Below are 17,851 nucleotides of genomic sequence, written 5' to 3'. Positions count from 1 at the left end.
TGATGCAAACTGCATTGTATTTAATAACAGAACTAGGCTAGGCTAGGCTAGGCTAGGCTAGGCTAGGCTAGGCTATATGAGGTTGTATACTTGTACCCAACTTAGGAATATACGAAGTTGTAAAACCATTAGGAGAACTTTGTTGCTCTAAATCTTGTAATTTGACTGACTATTTTCCACTGAATGCTTACAAGGTCAATAGATAAAGGTTTCTCATTTTAAAGCATGTGGTTATATGAGCACTTCACATCTGCTTAAACACTACCAATTAGTGGATTATACACAACAGGTGTATATTTAAGGAGGCTTCAAACACCAAAAAATACCATGCAATATTTGTTTGTTTTATTATACAGTGAATTTATTAAAAGACTAGGCTAGTTAGGCCTTATAGGCCTACTAGAAAAATCTTGCATGGGACTCTCTGAAATTTTGCTTGTCAATTTAGTATGCTTTGGACTACCATTTCGTAAAATGCAATCAAAAAACATGAATAAAACTTGTTTAACATAGGCGAAAAATCTAGAATTATTGGCCTAAAATCGGCTACCTAATTTGTCCTACTTACATGCCATTTTTTAGCTTAATTCTGCACGCAACCTGGGACATTGAAGCATGCCAACTGCTAGGCCAGACGTAAGAGTCTAACAAAATCAGAGAAATCTTTAATTTTAAGTGTTTGCTGCCTCCTTGGTGGTTTTGTTGTACATTGAAATTATGGCATACCATTTATTGTTTCATTTGCGAAACAAAACTCACTGTCATTAAGTTACTTTGAAAAGTTTATTAATATAAATGATTGATTGATGATAATATTTGTTTTCATTTTACGTTACGACTATTTTCATGATTAGTGTATGTACATTTTACGTTATATGAGATATGATTAGGTTTTTTAAATTGTTTTACTGTAATATGGAATCACCTGCGGAAGACCTTAGTGGCAGTGAAAATGACAGATTCATTAGTGAAGCATTGCCAAATATTCATTTTATACATAAAAGCAAGTTACTGTCCACCGTTGCAAGTCTTGGTGTGGAAACTTTAGCTGATCTTTCTTTTCTAAAAGAGGAAAACTTAAGCATACTTCAGCCAATCAAACGGCGCAAGCTATTGATCTACATTCATAGTAATGCGCATCTACAGAAAGTAATCAATGAAAATAAGCTTGACATTTACAAATTGAAAGAAGAGTGGCCTATACTTTTCGGAAAAGTCGGGATGATGGTACATTACAAGAGGCTTACCCAAGTTTCCTTAGATCAGTTTCAAATTATTGTTCAAAATCAACTGCAGCGATTGTTGCAGTTCATGCAAACACAACAGCTAAAAATGCAGATTTGCATAGAATTATCTTTGATATCAATTTGGCAAAAGAAAAGGTTGATGCAGATACAGATGTAGATATAATTGGTGTAGTAATTATGCTCTGTAAGTACTTCCATGAAGATCCAAATGAACTTTTGTTAAAGGTGAGCACCACTAATGTCGATACAGATGTCTAATTTATGAAAATAATTTGAAAGTTATGGTATACTGATATGTTGATTCGTAATCCAGTAAGAAACATTTGATTGTATAAGACTCATAGTACACTAAAAATATTTTTCTTTGAAGGAAGATGAAGATGTGCCGTTGAACCCTTGCATTGTGGCACATGGTAATTAATTTGACTATTTTTGTGTGCTATCAGTTGTAGTGCATTACTGTACTGTACTTTGCCTTTTGTTAGGGCCAGATGTGTTAACCTCAAAAAGGTTTTACATTTTCGTGGACAAGAAGTGTGCTTTTGACTACATCAATTCTGCACTTGAATCTGTCACCTTACCATCTGCATGCTACTACTTGTTTAATGTAAGGTATGCTGAAGAACTAAGCGCGACTCTGGAATTACTGCAAAGGTTAGTTCACGAGATCTGTACCTTGTCACCATTGTTATTGTAAGCAGTAGCGGATATTTGTTTGTTGTTTCTGCTGTTTATTTAAAAAATAGAATGCATTTTTACTTGTTGACATCAAAGTATTTTTTGCTTTCAGAAATTTTGCTAATGTTGAACCACTACATGGGAGCAAAACTAAGCATCATGGCCAAAAAGCACGGAAAAAAGGAATTAACGGCAAACTGCTATCTTTCTACAACGCAATAAATAACTTCGAAGTACTTGTGTAAGAATAGTTGTGACCAGACATTTCTGTCAAGTATTTCTGTTTTACCTGACCATTTTTCTTCGAGGACAATGCTGTTATTTGCATGTGATTTGTACAGTTATAAAATTGATTAGTCTGATGTAAAGTAGTTTGAGCGCATTTTGTTTCATCGAAATGTGCATAACTAAGTGTTTAATTGTGGTTCTGATGACTGCAACCCAAACTTCAGGAAGTATACTTCACTTGTGTCATACTACAAAAGAAAGCATAAAACAAAACCATATCAAAGAACTTTTACTGAATCTGACTGTTCTTGTGATTTGTATAAACGTGCACAGCCTGATTGTACTCTGAGTACCAATTGTACAATATTGTAAAACATGTCAAGTGTCATATTTTCAATGGTGAAGTAATTAACTGTCTGTATCACCACTGTCATGCAAAGTAAAGTAAATAAAAGTAATTGTAAATAAAAGGCGGGTGATTGCTAGATTTACTTATAATAAAGTAATGATTTTTGCATTAATACAGCTAATTATATGTAGAAAACATGTTTATAGGATCTGTAATAAACATACTATTATTAATATTTTAACCGTCTTATGCGTTAATTTACATAACGCGTTGTTTTCGGAAAAAACAAATTGCTTTGTGTAAAAGCACTTTACATCTTTTGAATATAAAAATACATAATTTTGTATGGCGACACTGCTGCCATACATTTAGATGTAAACAAGAAAAATTTTTTTTTACAGTGTAGTGGTAAGACTTGTCATGACATGTCGCATTTGTTCCTTGAGAAGGTTGGCTTCAGAAAAAGAGCTGAACAGCGATTGAAGATCAGCAAACGAGTCAGAGTCAGGTAGCTCGTAGAGAATTTTCTCGCAATCGGGTGCCTTTGTAGTTGACGTGTATAAGCGACAAAGGTAAGTTGAGTTGGTGCACTTGCACATGTTCCTGCTGTTAATATCGCTACTCTTGTGATATTATGTGTTGAACTAAGTCGATAAGACGTTCGACAGAATCTCTTGTATTTAGACAGTCTTGAACATGAACGTTATTACTCCACATACGAATCACAATGCACAACCAAGAAAGCACATGGCTGTAGCATGGCCAACATAGAAATCTTATTAATTAGTTTATACCTATCAACATCCTCCTTTCTTTAAGTAAAGACTAACAGTGAGAAGGCTTTATGAGCACGCAGAAAATACTGAAATACCATCACACAGAAAATACTGAAATAACATACTACTCGCAAGTCGCAATGTATGTGAGGCACACTTGAAGTTTAAAGCTACATGCATAATGAGTGGCAAGAAATAAAACAGTGAAGGTAAGGTGACACAAACACAGTATTTACAGTACAGAACAAGGTGACACAAACACAGTATTTACAGTACATAATCATTATATCTTACTGGCATTCTATGTGTACGATTAGGTCGTGTGTTAGCAACAGTGTAGTTGTTAGCTGTGGGTTGACTGTTTTGGTTAGGTGTCGAAAATGTAAAATTAAAATCAGTATCTTCATACACATTGTTAGACTTGCTATGGTCAACACGAATATGTAGTCGATTACGACAATAACGAAAACCATCCAATGATTCTACCAATTATGAACGAGGCCCAAGTATGCGTACAATTTTACCCTTTTGCCATCCCTTCTTTTCCGAACTTTGGAAATAAGCTCGTTGGTTGATATACAATTTTGACATTGGTTGACTTTTGCTATCATAGGTTTGCTTGACTGAGGTGCGGCGTTGATGACGACGATTGATGTCAAGATGTTTGCTTTTTGGAATGTGAATCGGTATCACTGATCGAGTTGGTCTACCAAACAATATCTTTGTAGGACTGCAGTTGACGTCTTGTCGTGGCGTATTGCGCAATTCCAGAAGTGCCAGCCACTGATCTTTCCCATCTTGTGCAGTACGTCTCAGCATGTTCTTCAGTGTTTTCACAGCAGCTTCCGCTTTTCCATTGCATTGTTGATGTCCTGGTGATGATTTGTGGTGTTGTATCGCCCATTTTTGACAGAATCTTTAAAATTCTGTACGAGATGAACTGGGGTCCAGAGTCAGATACAATGCATTTAGGAATTCCATATCGGGCAAAATGACGCTTCAACGAAATGATTACGTGCTTTGCAGTGGTTGAGGTCATGACATCAATTTCAGCAAAATTTGAAAAATAATCAACCGCGACTAAATAAGACTTTTGGTTCAACTCAAATAAATCAACACCAACTTTTTCAAATGGTGATAAACCTTCGGGATGTAGCAGTAATGGTTCTCGTTGGTTGTTTGGCTTTGCTACTCGGGTTCAGTTCGACCTATAAAACGTATGGCGCGCACAGTTACGGCAACAACAAACAGTTGTTGTACATGGGAGTTGTCACATAGGAGCCAATGCTTACGGGCCCGGGCAAAAATAAAACATTTCCAGTGTGGATAACGATTGATGGAGTTAAGGGTGACCTAAACTATACATCATATTAAATAGTGTTGTGAAACGTGGCTGTTAAATTTTTTGATTCTTTTTAGATTTTTATCCTCATTTTTATCCACAATATGCCACAGGTATATAGAAACTTAAACCATCTAAATTTAAATGAAATTGAACAACAGCAAATTTTCTTTTTATAACAGCAGGGAGGTGATAAAAGTGACCCAGCAACAGAACAAAATGACGGGTTCATGAATACGGATTATGGACAAGCGCAGTCGGAAATAACAAAATCAGGATCTTCTAATACTGCATTAAATAAGAAGAAAAAGTGTCCGTAAGTTCTACTATAATTTCGACTAGCTTTTAAGTATGAATATAAGATAATTTAAAATGCCTTCAGCTTTTCAATGCTGTTTTTGATTTCTATGTGTAAAAGAAAACAAAAGCCAAACATGTCCGAGAATAATGACATAATGCTGTTAGTAATTGTTCTAGATACTGTGGTGTCATGAATTTGAACATATCGCGCCACTGCAAAGTCGTGCACGATAAAAAAAATAATGGGAAAGGTGATTTCAAGTGCGAACTTTGCAAAAAGTTCCTGACTTCTTGGAATGGCCTCGTGAGACACCTACGTGGCAAGCTTCACGCTGATCAACCCAAGGCAATGGAAATGGCTGATTCTATGGACCGCCGCCGGAAAAATTTCCCAATCGTAAGTTTTGGTAAATACACACAGTACGAAATGACTGTGCAGTAGAAAACACTCATGCAATGATTAACACAATTCCTCGCTACATTTTACAGCAACAAACTAACTGCATCAACTGGAATAAAGTTTTAAACAACTTCAAAAGCTTTTTAATGGGCCACGATGGGGGGGCACACGAAGAACGTGTAGCCCAAGATAAAGTATTACTTTTGCAAAATATAATAAAAGACTGTGATTTTAAAACGTTGGAGTCCATTGACCTGGACACATATAAAGAGAAACATGTGCAGGTTAGGACATTATATTAATTTTGATTAGTTACATAAAAGATTTTTTGGATATACTACAGGTAGAATCTACTATGTAATATATTCATAGAATTTATATCAGCAAAGTAAAAGCGCACTGGAAAGCAAAGGTTTGAAGGTGAACATCATTAAAACCAAAGCGATGAGAATTGGTAGAAAATCGTTGAAGGGAGTAGTCGGTACTGTTGATCCATGCGGAATTTGTGGGAAGAGAGTAGGGAGAAATTCCATTCAATGCAGAAAGTGAAAGTACTGTATTGAGTGCATAAGAGAAGTTCAGGTAGGCCTATCAATGGAAGGCTGATGAGTGGAAGGACATGTGAACTTGGGAAGTAATGAGATCGAGCATGTTAAGGAGTTTCGTTATTTAGGGGATACGATAGGGAAAAATTACAGTACTGGCAGGGCAGTGACGGCAAGAATACGCGCTAGTTGGAAAACTTTTAAGGATTTGTCTGATACACTCTAGGGCAGACTACTCTATACAAACCTAAAAGAAAGGCTGTGTAAAGCATGTGTAAGAAGTGTGATGTGCTACGTAGCTGAATGTTAGGCGATGAAGAAGGCTGATGTCAGGCGAATGCAGATGACAGAAATGAGGATTATTCGAATGATGTGTGGTAAGACACTACGAGATGGCATTACCAATGATGTGATAAGAAGGTGGACATGTGTTGAAGATATTGAAGAACATCTAAGAGGACATCGTCTGAGATGGTTGTGGAACGTTGAGCGAATGAATAAGTAGAGCTTAATAAGAAGAGTACAACATAAGATGATTGCAGTAAAGGTGAAAACGGGAAGATCAAAGAAAACATGGGAAGAGACGGTGAAGGATGACAAGAGAAGGAAAGGTTTGAAGATCGAGGATGCCATCGACAGGGGAAAGTGTCGGCGTCGTTGCAGGCAACTGGTCGACCCTGAATTTGTTTCGGGATGAAGACTAGGCCTGAACAACATTCGAATGGAAGATGATTATGTATATATGCAAAGTCTTAGCAAAAATAGTTGTATTTAAAAATAAACAAAAACCATCTTTCTTTATTTTAGAAATTACAAAATGAAAATAAAACTCCTTCGACATTCATATCCCACTCGAATGCCATGACGAGCTTCCTCAGCTTTTCATTACTGAAGAAGCTTCCATTGACCTTCAACGTGGGGGAAGCCCTTATTAACCTCAAGAATCGAAGGGCATCCTACAGAAAATTTCTAAAAAGAAGGTGATTACAAGCGCTGCCTACATGTAGCCTTTCCACTCTTGGATGATTTACTCGTGTTGGTATCTAAAAACTAGTTTTGTTATTGCAATTAAAACTTCTGTGTTAAAAAATACGCGTTTGCTAACCACTCTTTATTACCTAAACTGTTGCGTTTTCTAGGAGGCAAGTTATTAAGGAGACGGATCGCAGAAATGCGTTGGACCCGGCAGAAGTGAACAAAGTTATGACAAATCCACTTTTTCGCAATACTGCGCTGACCATAAAACGTAAATGACAGTTACAGTTGTTTTATATTTTTACATTATTTTAATTCTCGTTGAATGTGTAACTCACTATATAAAAAAATGCAGTATGGAGAAGAGACCCCGGAGCCGAGGTGAGAAGAGCCCATGGGGAGGTCCTCATGGCTTATCTGATAATTGAAAACTCGCAACGGACAAGTGCGGTGCGCAATATGCTCGTTGAAGAGCTAATGTTTGGCTATCCGACCGAGAAAAAACGATGGATTGTTCGTGTAAGTCACCACATTTTCCTTTCATGTAGAACTCTATTAAAAAAGGATGTTTTTAATGCAGGTGCGCGGTCACAAAACGTTCTCAACATATGGGGATGCAACTATTGTAATGCCAGAATGGTTGAAGGAAGGGCTGGATAACCTTGTCAGATTCAACGGAGAAGAGTGTAAGATGGTTTTTCCCCATAAGGGAAAAAATCTTACAAGTTTCTCTGCAGCTAAAGCAATACAGCGGGTTTGGAAGTTGGCCGGAGGTCGCGGAAAATTTACAGCAACCTCAAACCGGAAGTATTCGGCCACACAAGTAATTGATCTTTACTGTAATTAGACCTAGCAATATAAATAACGATAAATCGCTAATAATGAAAATATTCTGCAGCAAAATTTATATAAAAGTCAACCAGTGACGTATTTAAAATTTAAAATTTCATATTAGGTTAGATCTAAGAGACCGGACCGCCGCCTTTTGGTGGCCAAGCATATGGCGCATAGCTCGAGCACACAAGAGAGATATTACGCGAACGACCTACAGAATGTAGAGGCTGAAGAAGCCTATGAAGTCATGAAAGAAATAAGGGTAAGTTGTTCAAATCAACTTAAATGGGATTCCTCGGAATAAGTATAAAAGTTTTAACCTTTTTGTGTGCATTACAAGTCTGATTCGCGAATAAATTCTATTCTTGGCAACGAAACAATTTCTTGTCGATGGCAAGTTTGATGTGAACACACGCTTCCTTCCGGCAAATTGTTGTCAGTAAAAAATTGAATTATATTTTTTAATCACAGTCGTGCAGTTCGGCTGGTCGCACCGAAACAAAAGGCGCATCAGCTCAAAGAAGCCCGTCTGCTGAAAGAATCGCATCAGCTGTGGAGGTTTCATTTATAGAAAAAGGTTTGTCAGATGATAGAAGCCCATATTCTGAACGAGTAGAACCAGCTGCTGACGTTTCATCAGAAGAAAGTTTGTCAGCTGAAAGAAGCACCTTTGCTGAAGAAGACGAGTCATTACAAATTCGCCGAAACAAAGACGGTGGCCAACAAAAGGCGGTCCGGGATAAAATAGTTGAGCCTCGTGTTGTTCTGCAGCAGGTAAATTCTCTGAAAAATCTCTTCAAATCAATCGTGGTAATTTTGCATTTTTTGGTTTATAGATCGACATCTCTAATGTGGCAGGTGCTTCGAAGCTGCCGGTAAGTTAAAATTTAATTACGACTTTACAGTGAAACTATGATTTTATTGATATTATTTCCTGTCACCCCACATGCTTTATATATCCAATGCGTGCATCAATCAAGAAATTTATAAATTATATATGTACTAGTCACACATATTTAAATTAAAAACAGAAATTTGCTTGAATTACCAAAATTTATTTTAATGATTTAGGAAAGCCCCAACACATCTGCATCACCCTCCTGAAAGAGGAAAAAGAAAAGCAATTCCAGAGATTTTAATGTCGTGGTAAATAGCATTCTAAGCATTTTAGTATATATCGGGAGATTGGAATACGGGAAGGTGTTTCCTGATATACTTGACCGATAATGTTTGTATCACTCCACAAACGTTACGTGACCAATGCATATATGACTGAACCATGCGGTTATAAAAAGTATGCATACTGTACACACATATTTAATAGCGCAAAAACACTGTACAGTTTTCTTGATATACCAAAGTTCTTTTAATAATATAGGAGAGCCCGGCTCAGCTACAAAACCATCTAGAAAGAGGAAAGCTACTTTCGATCGTTATAGTTTCTCGGTAAGTAGTATTTTAACAATTTTCGTTTATTGTATTATATTGCATATAAGTTTACATATTTAAAATCTATTTTTACATGTTTTATATAATTCCTCAAGCCGAAGCCAGGGGAAAAGCTCACAATTTTAGGTTTTATTAAGGACTTTTTTTATAAATTTAACTGCATTTTGATAAATTTAGCCATTAAATCCACATCGATTGTCGAAATTAGAGAAGGAAGAAAAAAAAGTTAATGTTGTGGTAGGTCTTAGTTAAGTTTATTTTCCATTTGTAATGAAAACGTAAAAAATGCATGTGCCTTGTATAATTTAATTATGTATACGGTAAACTATTTTCAATGATTTTATTATTAATTTCTAAAACTTACTGTTTTTAACAGAAATCTCGGCGACAGTTTTCTGCAGATGAATCGCTTGAAGTTAAACAATTTTTCTCATGGTATATTGGTACGAAGAACGGAATAACAACGCATTATACTAAAACGGCTCTTGCAGATGGAAACCTCCCTAAATGCAAGGAATTTTCCAAAACGCCGAAACAGTTGCAGGACAAAGTCCGGCAACTGATTCGGCGTTCTTTGAATGATAATTAATTAAGTGTGTATGTGCAAAATAAATGTGGTATATTTGGACGCCTTATTCTGGGTTAGGGTTAAGACTTTTTGATGCCAATTGCCACTTGTAATGTATTTTAAATTTGCTTCGTATTTTTTCAAAAATGATGATATACCTGTTGCATGAAAACCACATTACAATGTTCAATTTTCTCGGAAGGGTATTTTTCAATCAATTTTGCCGGAAAAGTTAATTGGAATTATTTTCATATTTCGGCCAGTAATGGTTAAACGGAATAAATAAACTAGAGAAAAATAAAAAGTTTTAGTTGGTAAGTTTTGCGATAGCTGATTAAGGTCACATTAAGGATCTTCTAATACTGGTTTAAATAAGAAGAAAAAGTGTTCGTAAGTTCTACTATAATTTCGACCACCTTTCAAGTATGAATGGAAGATAATTTAAAATACCTTCAGCTTTTCAATGCTGTTTTTGATTTCTATGTGTAAAAAAAACAAAAGCCAAATATGTCCGAGAATGATGACAATCAGTAAGTTATAATTCGCATTGGTACAAATGCGCACGAAGTAACTATTACCAAATGTATTTCGCAAAATATACGGGTATGAATGTGCACGAAGTAACATTTACCAAATGTATCTCGCAACAAATACGGGTATCAAACTGCACGAAGCAAAAAGTTTGTATATTGGTAATAGTATATTGGTAAAGGTATATTGGTACGAAGAATGGAATAACAACGGATGATGCTAAAACGGCTCTTGCAGATGGGAACCTCCCCAAATGCAAAGAGTATTCCAAAACGCCGAAACAGTTGCAGGACAAAGTCCAGCAAATGATTCGGCGTTCTTTGAATGATAATTAAGTGTGGAGGCCCAGTTAAACAATATGTACGTTTTATCTATGGGCCTTACATGGCTACGAAGTAGCATGTTTGGCTTATGTGTGGGCTTACTGAGGAATGGCCAAATCATTTAATGCAAAAGAAGGGCCATACAAGGCTTTTTTCTGTGAAAATGCAACAACATTTTCATTTCACCATATCTACTTTATCGTGATAACAATGGTAGTTTTTTTTGCATTTCATTGTCGTATAGTATAGTTCAATATTTCTGTATTAATTTTTTCAAAACCTTTGCCTATCTTTGTGTGCGAAAAATGCTGCAGTTTGTAGTTTTTAAAAGCTGAAATAGTAGCAAACAGTGTATTATTATTGTTTTAAAAGGAATTGAAAGATATCGTTTATTTCAATTTAAAACGCATACACATTTACGGTTACGAAATTGCTGTTTTGATAATAACGTTTAAGTAGTGCATGTTGCAAAACAGGATTCTCTTAGCAGTAGGCGAGATTTTTGTAGTTTTGTTCCTGCAAAGCTCCTTAAGCGCTTGATCAATGCTTTTAAGGTTTTCCAAGTAACTGGATAATGTGTGTGAGTTTTTCACTGAAATTAGGTTATGCTGGCTGTTGTTAAACATAGCCTATAGCGGTTAGGTTAGAGAATGGGTATGCAAAAAGTTGATCCTAGCTATTTTCTGTTTAACTGGAGTTAGATTTAGATTACAAAGTATATTTAGGTTCTAAAATTTAGGTTACTCTGTTATAACATTTAAGTTAGGTTGACAAGAAACTGTGAAAAATAGCTTTGGTAATAGCTTGAAAAATAGCACTCCAGGTCAAGTAGCCAAGTCGAAATCAATGGAATCGAATTACGCGGGCCTACTCATATATAGGCTAATAAATACACTGACACAGAAATTTACACATGGTATTAATATCAAATACCACAAAATAACTAATATATGTTTGCTAAATTCATGTTTTTTCAGCCGACAGTCAGATTTGGTCACAATATTATCTCAAAAATCGAGCAAACTTAATAACAAAATATGTAAAATATAACCTCTTGACAAGCAGCGTGCTATTATTAAAAATCAAAGCTTGCCTTTGATTGAAAATAATTAATATATTGCTTAACCTTAGTCTATTTTAGACACTGTATATTAAGCTGTAAAATAAATTGTGGTATCTACAGTATTATGTGGTGAAGAAATGAAAACATTTACACAAAATTTTATGGCCTAAAATCGGTTTTCTGAAAGTTGACGTGCTTGTATTTTACATTCTAAGAAGGGATTATTTCACTGTAATTTTTTACAGTTCATTGATTTATGTGAAAAACATTATACAACAAACATAGTATACCAAAGTTTAGCAAAAACTTTTTTTGTTTTTTGTTTTTCTGACCAGCAAGCTCTGGACATTTACAATGCCACCTCGCGGAGGTTCAAAGTTAAACAATCATATCAATTACCGTATGCGATGCATTCTGCAGGATGGTCGCACTTTCATCGGCACCTTCAAAGCTTTTGATAAACACATGAACCTAATTCTTGTTGATTGTGACGAGTTCCGTCGGATTCGACCCAAGAAAGGTTCCACTGACAGAGAGGAGAAAAGGACTCTGGGGCTTGTGCTTCTACGCGGAGAACATCTGGTGTCGATGTCGGTTGAAGGACCACCTCCATCAGGGAAAGGACTCGGCGTGCCGGGAGGTTCAAGTCGCGGACCAGGCGCTGGACGAGCTGCTGGTCGCGGTATGGGTGGCCCCGGTGGTCCAACGGCGGGATTACAGGGACCTATGCATGGGGTCGGTGGACCAGCCCCGGGCACAATGGCACCGCAGCGGGGCGGTTTTGGACCCCCGCCAGGAATGAGGGGCCCGCCCCCTGGTATGGTCCGAGGTGGCTTTGGTCGAGGCTACAACTATTAATGTTTCAAGCACATCGGCTACTCTCTTCACATCGTGTCAATCATATTCGAAGTTGCAGTGCTGCTTTGCTTGTGTTGTCATAGAGCTGCATCATTACGTGTGCTTCTAAAAATGACCTTTTTCTCGTGTCATGAGTTTTATACGCTTGGGTGACGTCAAGCGAGAATTCCTTTTTTCAATGGAATTTTGATAATTTTGACAATTTTGACAATTTTGACAATTTTGACAATTTTCAACAAATTTGACAACTCAATGGGAGTGACATTTTTATGTTGTCGTTGTGCGAGTGAGTCGATGATGTTTTTGGAATTATGATGAATACAATAAACGAAATAACCACGAATCACAAAAAAAAAAAAAAAAAAAATGAAATGATGGAACCGGAAAGTTCCGAAATTCACAAAAAACGTGAGGTGTACTAAGAAATGCGATAATACCCCAAAAACATAAAAAATGCTGAATTTATTAAATGTTTCACGTCAATACTGCTGACTGTTGCCGGAAGAGGTGTGAATTTTTTATTGCAGATTCTTAAAGAAGATTTCCCCCTCTTCACTATCGTGACCTTGAAATCAAATTGTACTACAGGCCCTTAATAATTGGCTATATTTCTAAGGACTACGGTTATTTATTACTTTTTATGGTTTTTGAAAATAGGATGTTTTTGGGACTATTTTCACCATTAACTTACTTCGACCAAAACGTTTAAGTACATTTTATTAAAAGTTTCATGCAAAAAGTTTAATTTGTTATATAGATCTCAGCGGGTAAAATAATATACCTCAATTTCAATCAAACAAAACGGCAGCAAAAGTTTCTGCTGGATACGAACACGTGATTGTGATTAACGTGATTGTGATTAACGTAACCAAATGTATCTCGCAACTTATACGGGTGACAAATTGCACGAAGTAAAATTTACCAAATGTATCTTGCAGTTTAGCCTATACGGTCATCAAATTGCACGAAGTAAAAATTACCAAAGGTATAACGAAACGTATAAGGGTAATAAATTGCACGAAGTAAAAATTAACAAATGTATCTCGCAATTTATACGAGTGAAAAGTTGCACGAAGTAACAATTACCAAATGTATCTCGCAGCGAAAACGGGTATCAAATTGCACGAAGTAAATATTACCAAAATTGGAGGTTGTGTTTGGGACAACTAAACTTAGAGGTTAACATTGCGACAAAACATTGCGCGTTATAATAAAGTTAATGACAGTGGAGTGACCAACTGGAACAGCTTCATAAACATTTCAATTGTGTAAAAGGACACACTTGAGTCTGCGCTTGGAACTGTCCAAAAACAATCGCCATTGTTCTGGATCATACGAGGAGATACCCAGTTGTTCGAAAAGACCAGGTATATCGTTGCAATATACCAGCATATTTTCCTCTGAAAAATAGGGAAGAAAGAGTTCTTCTCTTTTTCGAAAATGGAAACCTTTACAGATTAATCTAGAACCTGCTTTTCCTTGAGTCTGGAGGCTAAGAGCTGAGCTTCTTGCTTGGACAAATCTAAATCACGTACTAAGTCATTCAGTTTTGATTGATTAAACGGCTGAACAGCTACTCTGGTTTCACAAGAAGAGTGTTCAGATTCTGTATCTGTTCTTTTATACCCCATTTCCATAACCTCTTCCCTTTCCGATTCAATTTCCTCATCTTCAGAAAATGTAAAACCACTAAAGACTGGAGGAAGGAATCTATCAGAGTGCGGAACAGGTCGTATAGCTGATGGTATGGTATACTTGGATAAGAAAGCATTAGTCGGCTCTTCCTGCCAACACCTTTCACATTTACCATGCAAAAGTAGCAGTCAGTCGTGTGATCTTGGGGTTCACGCCACACCATTGGAATGCAAAAAGGCAGACTCTTCCGCTTTCCTTTTGTTCAGTCTCTGAGCATTTCTTCGCAGTTATGGCACACAATATGTGGAGACCATTTCTTATCTTGATCGCCAAGATGGATGCCAATTTGCCAAAGTAAGCTCTGTAGGCAGGCTTCACGAACGATGTTATATTTCATCTTTGACGAAGAAAGCGTGTACACACCACAGATATAACAAAATGAATCGGGTTTATTTTTGCATTTACGAGTGTAAAATAGAGCTATCCTACAGCATCTATCCGCAATACCTCACTATAATAAAACTGCTTAGCTTCTTCAAACGCCCTTAAACAGCAGTAGGCTACAACTTAAAAGAGCTGAAAGCTTCTATCTGAAACACTGGTACTGTACCATACAGACAGCGCACAATAAATATGAGCCAGAAACGAAAAATTTTGAATTTTCGATTGCATAAAAACTAGAGCATGCATCAAGAAACTGATTGCAGATTTGAAATCAGCATCCGAAGATTGTGTAGAATCAGTTAAAAAATCTCATGCAACAAAAAATAAAAAAAAATTTGCTGACCAGTGATAATTATCTTTGCAGTTCAGCAATAATTTACTGTAGTCGCCACTTAACTATATAAGACATGGTGGATGTAAGCCAACTCTGCGCGATCGTATCATTGTTGCTGTTTTCATTTGGTTGACCTATGGGCTCTTTTTTATGGACGCTGGACGTTTTTGATTTTCAAAGATTTCCGAATTTTTTCTGCTTTTCTATAACTTCTTTTGTTTGTTTTCGTGCTTCGTTTGGAAGTTATTGTTGCTTAAAAGTTAACGCTGTGCCAATATTGCATTCGTATTTCTTTTTGCCTTTCAAAAGAATTGACGCTTCGTATTATACTACATCGCTTGAAGTGCGCAATTGTACCCGAAACTGCATAATGTAACAGTCATTTAGAAAAATAAAAGTCCAGCCTTCGAGTATAAAAATGGAATTGCACTTAAGTGACCAGGAATCACACAGAAGTCAAATTTTCTGATAAATAAAATCAAAAATGACAGTTCAACGAGCGAAAAAGAGCTGCCGTTTGCAATGAGCGTCGAGAAGTGACTTATCGTCGAGTTGCAAAGGCAGTTATAAAAAAACGCCAAACAAAACCGTGTGTCCACTAAACTACATGATTGTCAAACAGCTGATAGTTGGAAAGGGAAGGAGATATACCAGTGACGTAGGTGCCAGGAAATCATTTCAAGGATAAAGTTATTGGCCTTGACAATTCACAATTTTGCCGGATTTGACAATGAGAATATTGACATTGTCATGCTGGCTGCAATAATTTAGTGATGAAATTTGGCCCATTTTACTCTAAACCGAGCGATGGGGCGTACTGGTCCGAAAAAGTACCGAAATACATCTCCAAAACTGCATAGTCTTATGGCTGCAATATATGGCTGAAATCAAATCGACATACCCGGTTGATGAACCAAATTCTAACGTCTGAAGGCAAGACGAGAGATTTCGTTGATCCAGCGCTCGAAGCTGCTTACTTCTGGACTGAAAAACAAATTGTTGATCGTTGTTTTGAAAACGTCGGCCATATTTTTAAGCAGAAAATGGCGGCGGGGAATGCCAGTTGGGCAAAATGAAATTCAATGGGCGACTGTTTGAATGTTTTTACACAAATTTATTTTTACCTTTGTTGTGCATGCAATTGTGTCCCATCCTGTGACCAAGATATAGATTGAACTAAATCAAAGCCAAAATCTTCCTTTCTTAAATAAAAATTCTCATAAAAGTAATGTACATGTATAAGCATACGAAGACATATAATTCCCATGATCATAACTCCAGCTAAATCAGAGCAAGTACTAAGCCATTACAAATTCTGTTACCACACATAGAAATCCCCTTATCAATGTTCCAGATTGAAATTCCACTTTCATCTGCCACAGCAAAAGTGTTGTCAGCAATTGTGTGATGCCTTAACAATTCTGGCCTCTTCTTAAAGCCTGTGAAAGTAGCAACCGGGTTGATTGGTGCAGATTCAGAAAGCCCATTAGACGGTAGCTTCCAAAGTTTTACCTGAGAATAAGGTATTTTACTAAACTAGTGGTACTATCGCACTGCAGAAATACTTCACAAAAATTTATTTTTTTTCAGGTATGTAAAAATGCGTTAAAAACAGAATTGGTACCAGTGGTTCACAATAAAAAGAGTGACAACGTTCATACCGACATCTTTTTGCAAACAACAAAAACAAAGCCTACGCACTGTTGTATCCTGAGACGCAGAAAGTAGAATGTTATGATGAAAGGGCGACCATTCGAGATCAATAACACTATCACCATGGGCAGATAATGTTGGATTTTGCCCCATTCGTCCGGGATGATTCACACCAAATATCCCAATCTTTCCGCTTCCTGTAAAGTGTTTGCCTTAATAACATTTAACAAACAGCCGTATTACTATTTTACCTGCTGAGCTAATGTTGCTAGCTATAAACCTTGTTCCCACTGCAAGACCATTTCCAAAGCAAAGTGGCACTTCGACGGATATGTCGGTGAAACATTCCTGCAAGGAAGTAGAAATATTGATAACAAAACACAAGATAAAAAATAGAACTGTACAGTAACACAATGCAAACAGTGGCGAAGTGGATTTTGTTGAACGTTTCTTCAATTATGCAACATAAACTTCACCAATAGTAATACAGATCAGGATTTAATGTGTGAATTCGATGCCATAAAACTAAATTAAGTTTCAACATAAACTTTCCATGCCACCAATACAAACCTCTTTTTTGGAACCTTTAACAACGCTGTTCTTGTATTTCGAAGCTTTGAACCGATGCATTCTCAAACGGTAAAACGGATACAAAATTCAAGAAAAGCTTAAAAAATATTATCCCAAACTCTCTTTCCTATGCAGAGGAGATGCATAAGTACTCTGTGATTACTTAGTCTGCTAAGTTCACCTGATTAATGCCAATGAAGTAAAAAGTGATTCTGAGAAGCAAACCTGCAGCCTGTGGAGCATTTCAGCCAACAGCAGTTTATCAAAAATATGTTACATCACTTTGATTTGACAACAAATCAAAAATTCAAAGTGGTTGGTTATGATTTTAACTGTTTGTCATTCGTTCATTTCTGTCTCATCTACAACCTTATCACCATATTTTGAGCAAAAAATTGCTAGATCCACAAATGCACTTTAAGGTAAAGAACCATGAGCATCAATCATTAGAATCATGAGCATCAAATCTGTAAGAGTTTCAGACTTACATTATTACATTACATTACATTACTTACATTAGCATTGAACTAGTTAAAAAACCACAGAATTCTTCTATTTTTATCAAATGTTCTTGTATTGTTTTCTGGGAGTAAACGTTTTAAACAAAAACCTTTGAAAGACAAAAGTTTGCTGAAAATTGCAATCCAGCAGTAAATTAGGCTGCATCATAATTGCAGTGTTTCAAATATGAAATTAGTACAAATACATTATGACATGGTTTTAAAATATTAAACTAATTTATCTAATTA

The 17,851-nt window shown here is 36.4% G+C and overlaps 2 protein-coding genes and 1 pseudogene across 2 annotated transcripts; 2 read left to right on the top strand and 1 right to left on the bottom strand.

Annotated features, from left to right (window-relative positions):
- Positions 1 to 408: 408 nt before the first annotated feature.
- Positions 409 to 2,170, top strand: LOC143444288 (uncharacterized). Its single transcript, XM_076943477.1, has 4 exons — positions 409 to 1,472; positions 1,618 to 1,660; positions 1,733 to 1,901; positions 2,038 to 2,170. The coding sequence occupies exons 1-4, from the start codon at positions 1,425 to 1,427 to the stop codon at positions 2,168 to 2,170; spliced, it is 393 nt and encodes a 130-aa protein (XP_076799592.1). The 5' UTR covers positions 409 to 1,424.
- A 9,764-nt stretch (positions 2,171 to 11,934) lies between these two features.
- On the top strand, positions 11,935 to 12,564 carry LOC143453737 (small nuclear ribonucleoprotein-associated protein B pseudogene; annotated as a pseudogene).
- Positions 12,565 to 13,923: 1,359 nt separating this feature from the next.
- LOC143444286 (coronin-1C-like) lies at positions 13,924 to 17,277 on the bottom strand. The gene is made up of 7 exons (XM_076943476.1): positions 17,103 to 17,277; positions 16,784 to 16,880; positions 16,581 to 16,729; positions 16,202 to 16,391; positions 16,004 to 16,032; positions 15,781 to 15,863; positions 13,924 to 14,176 (listed from the first exon to the last, which is right to left on the bottom strand). The coding sequence occupies exons 1-7, from the start codon at positions 17,160 to 17,162 to the stop codon at positions 13,924 to 13,926; spliced, it is 861 nt and encodes a 286-aa protein (XP_076799591.1). The 5' UTR covers positions 17,163 to 17,277.
- Positions 17,278 to 17,851: the final 574 nt, after the last annotated feature.

The sequence above is a fragment of the Clavelina lepadiformis genome, chromosome 1, assembly GCF_947623445.1.
Source record: "Clavelina lepadiformis chromosome 1, kaClaLepa1.1, whole genome shotgun sequence".
Lineage (NCBI taxonomy): Eukaryota > Metazoa > Chordata > Ascidiacea > Aplousobranchia > Clavelinidae > Clavelina > Clavelina lepadiformis.
Note: the sequence above shows the minus strand (reverse complement) of the source record. Positions and strands in the feature narration are given on the sequence as shown.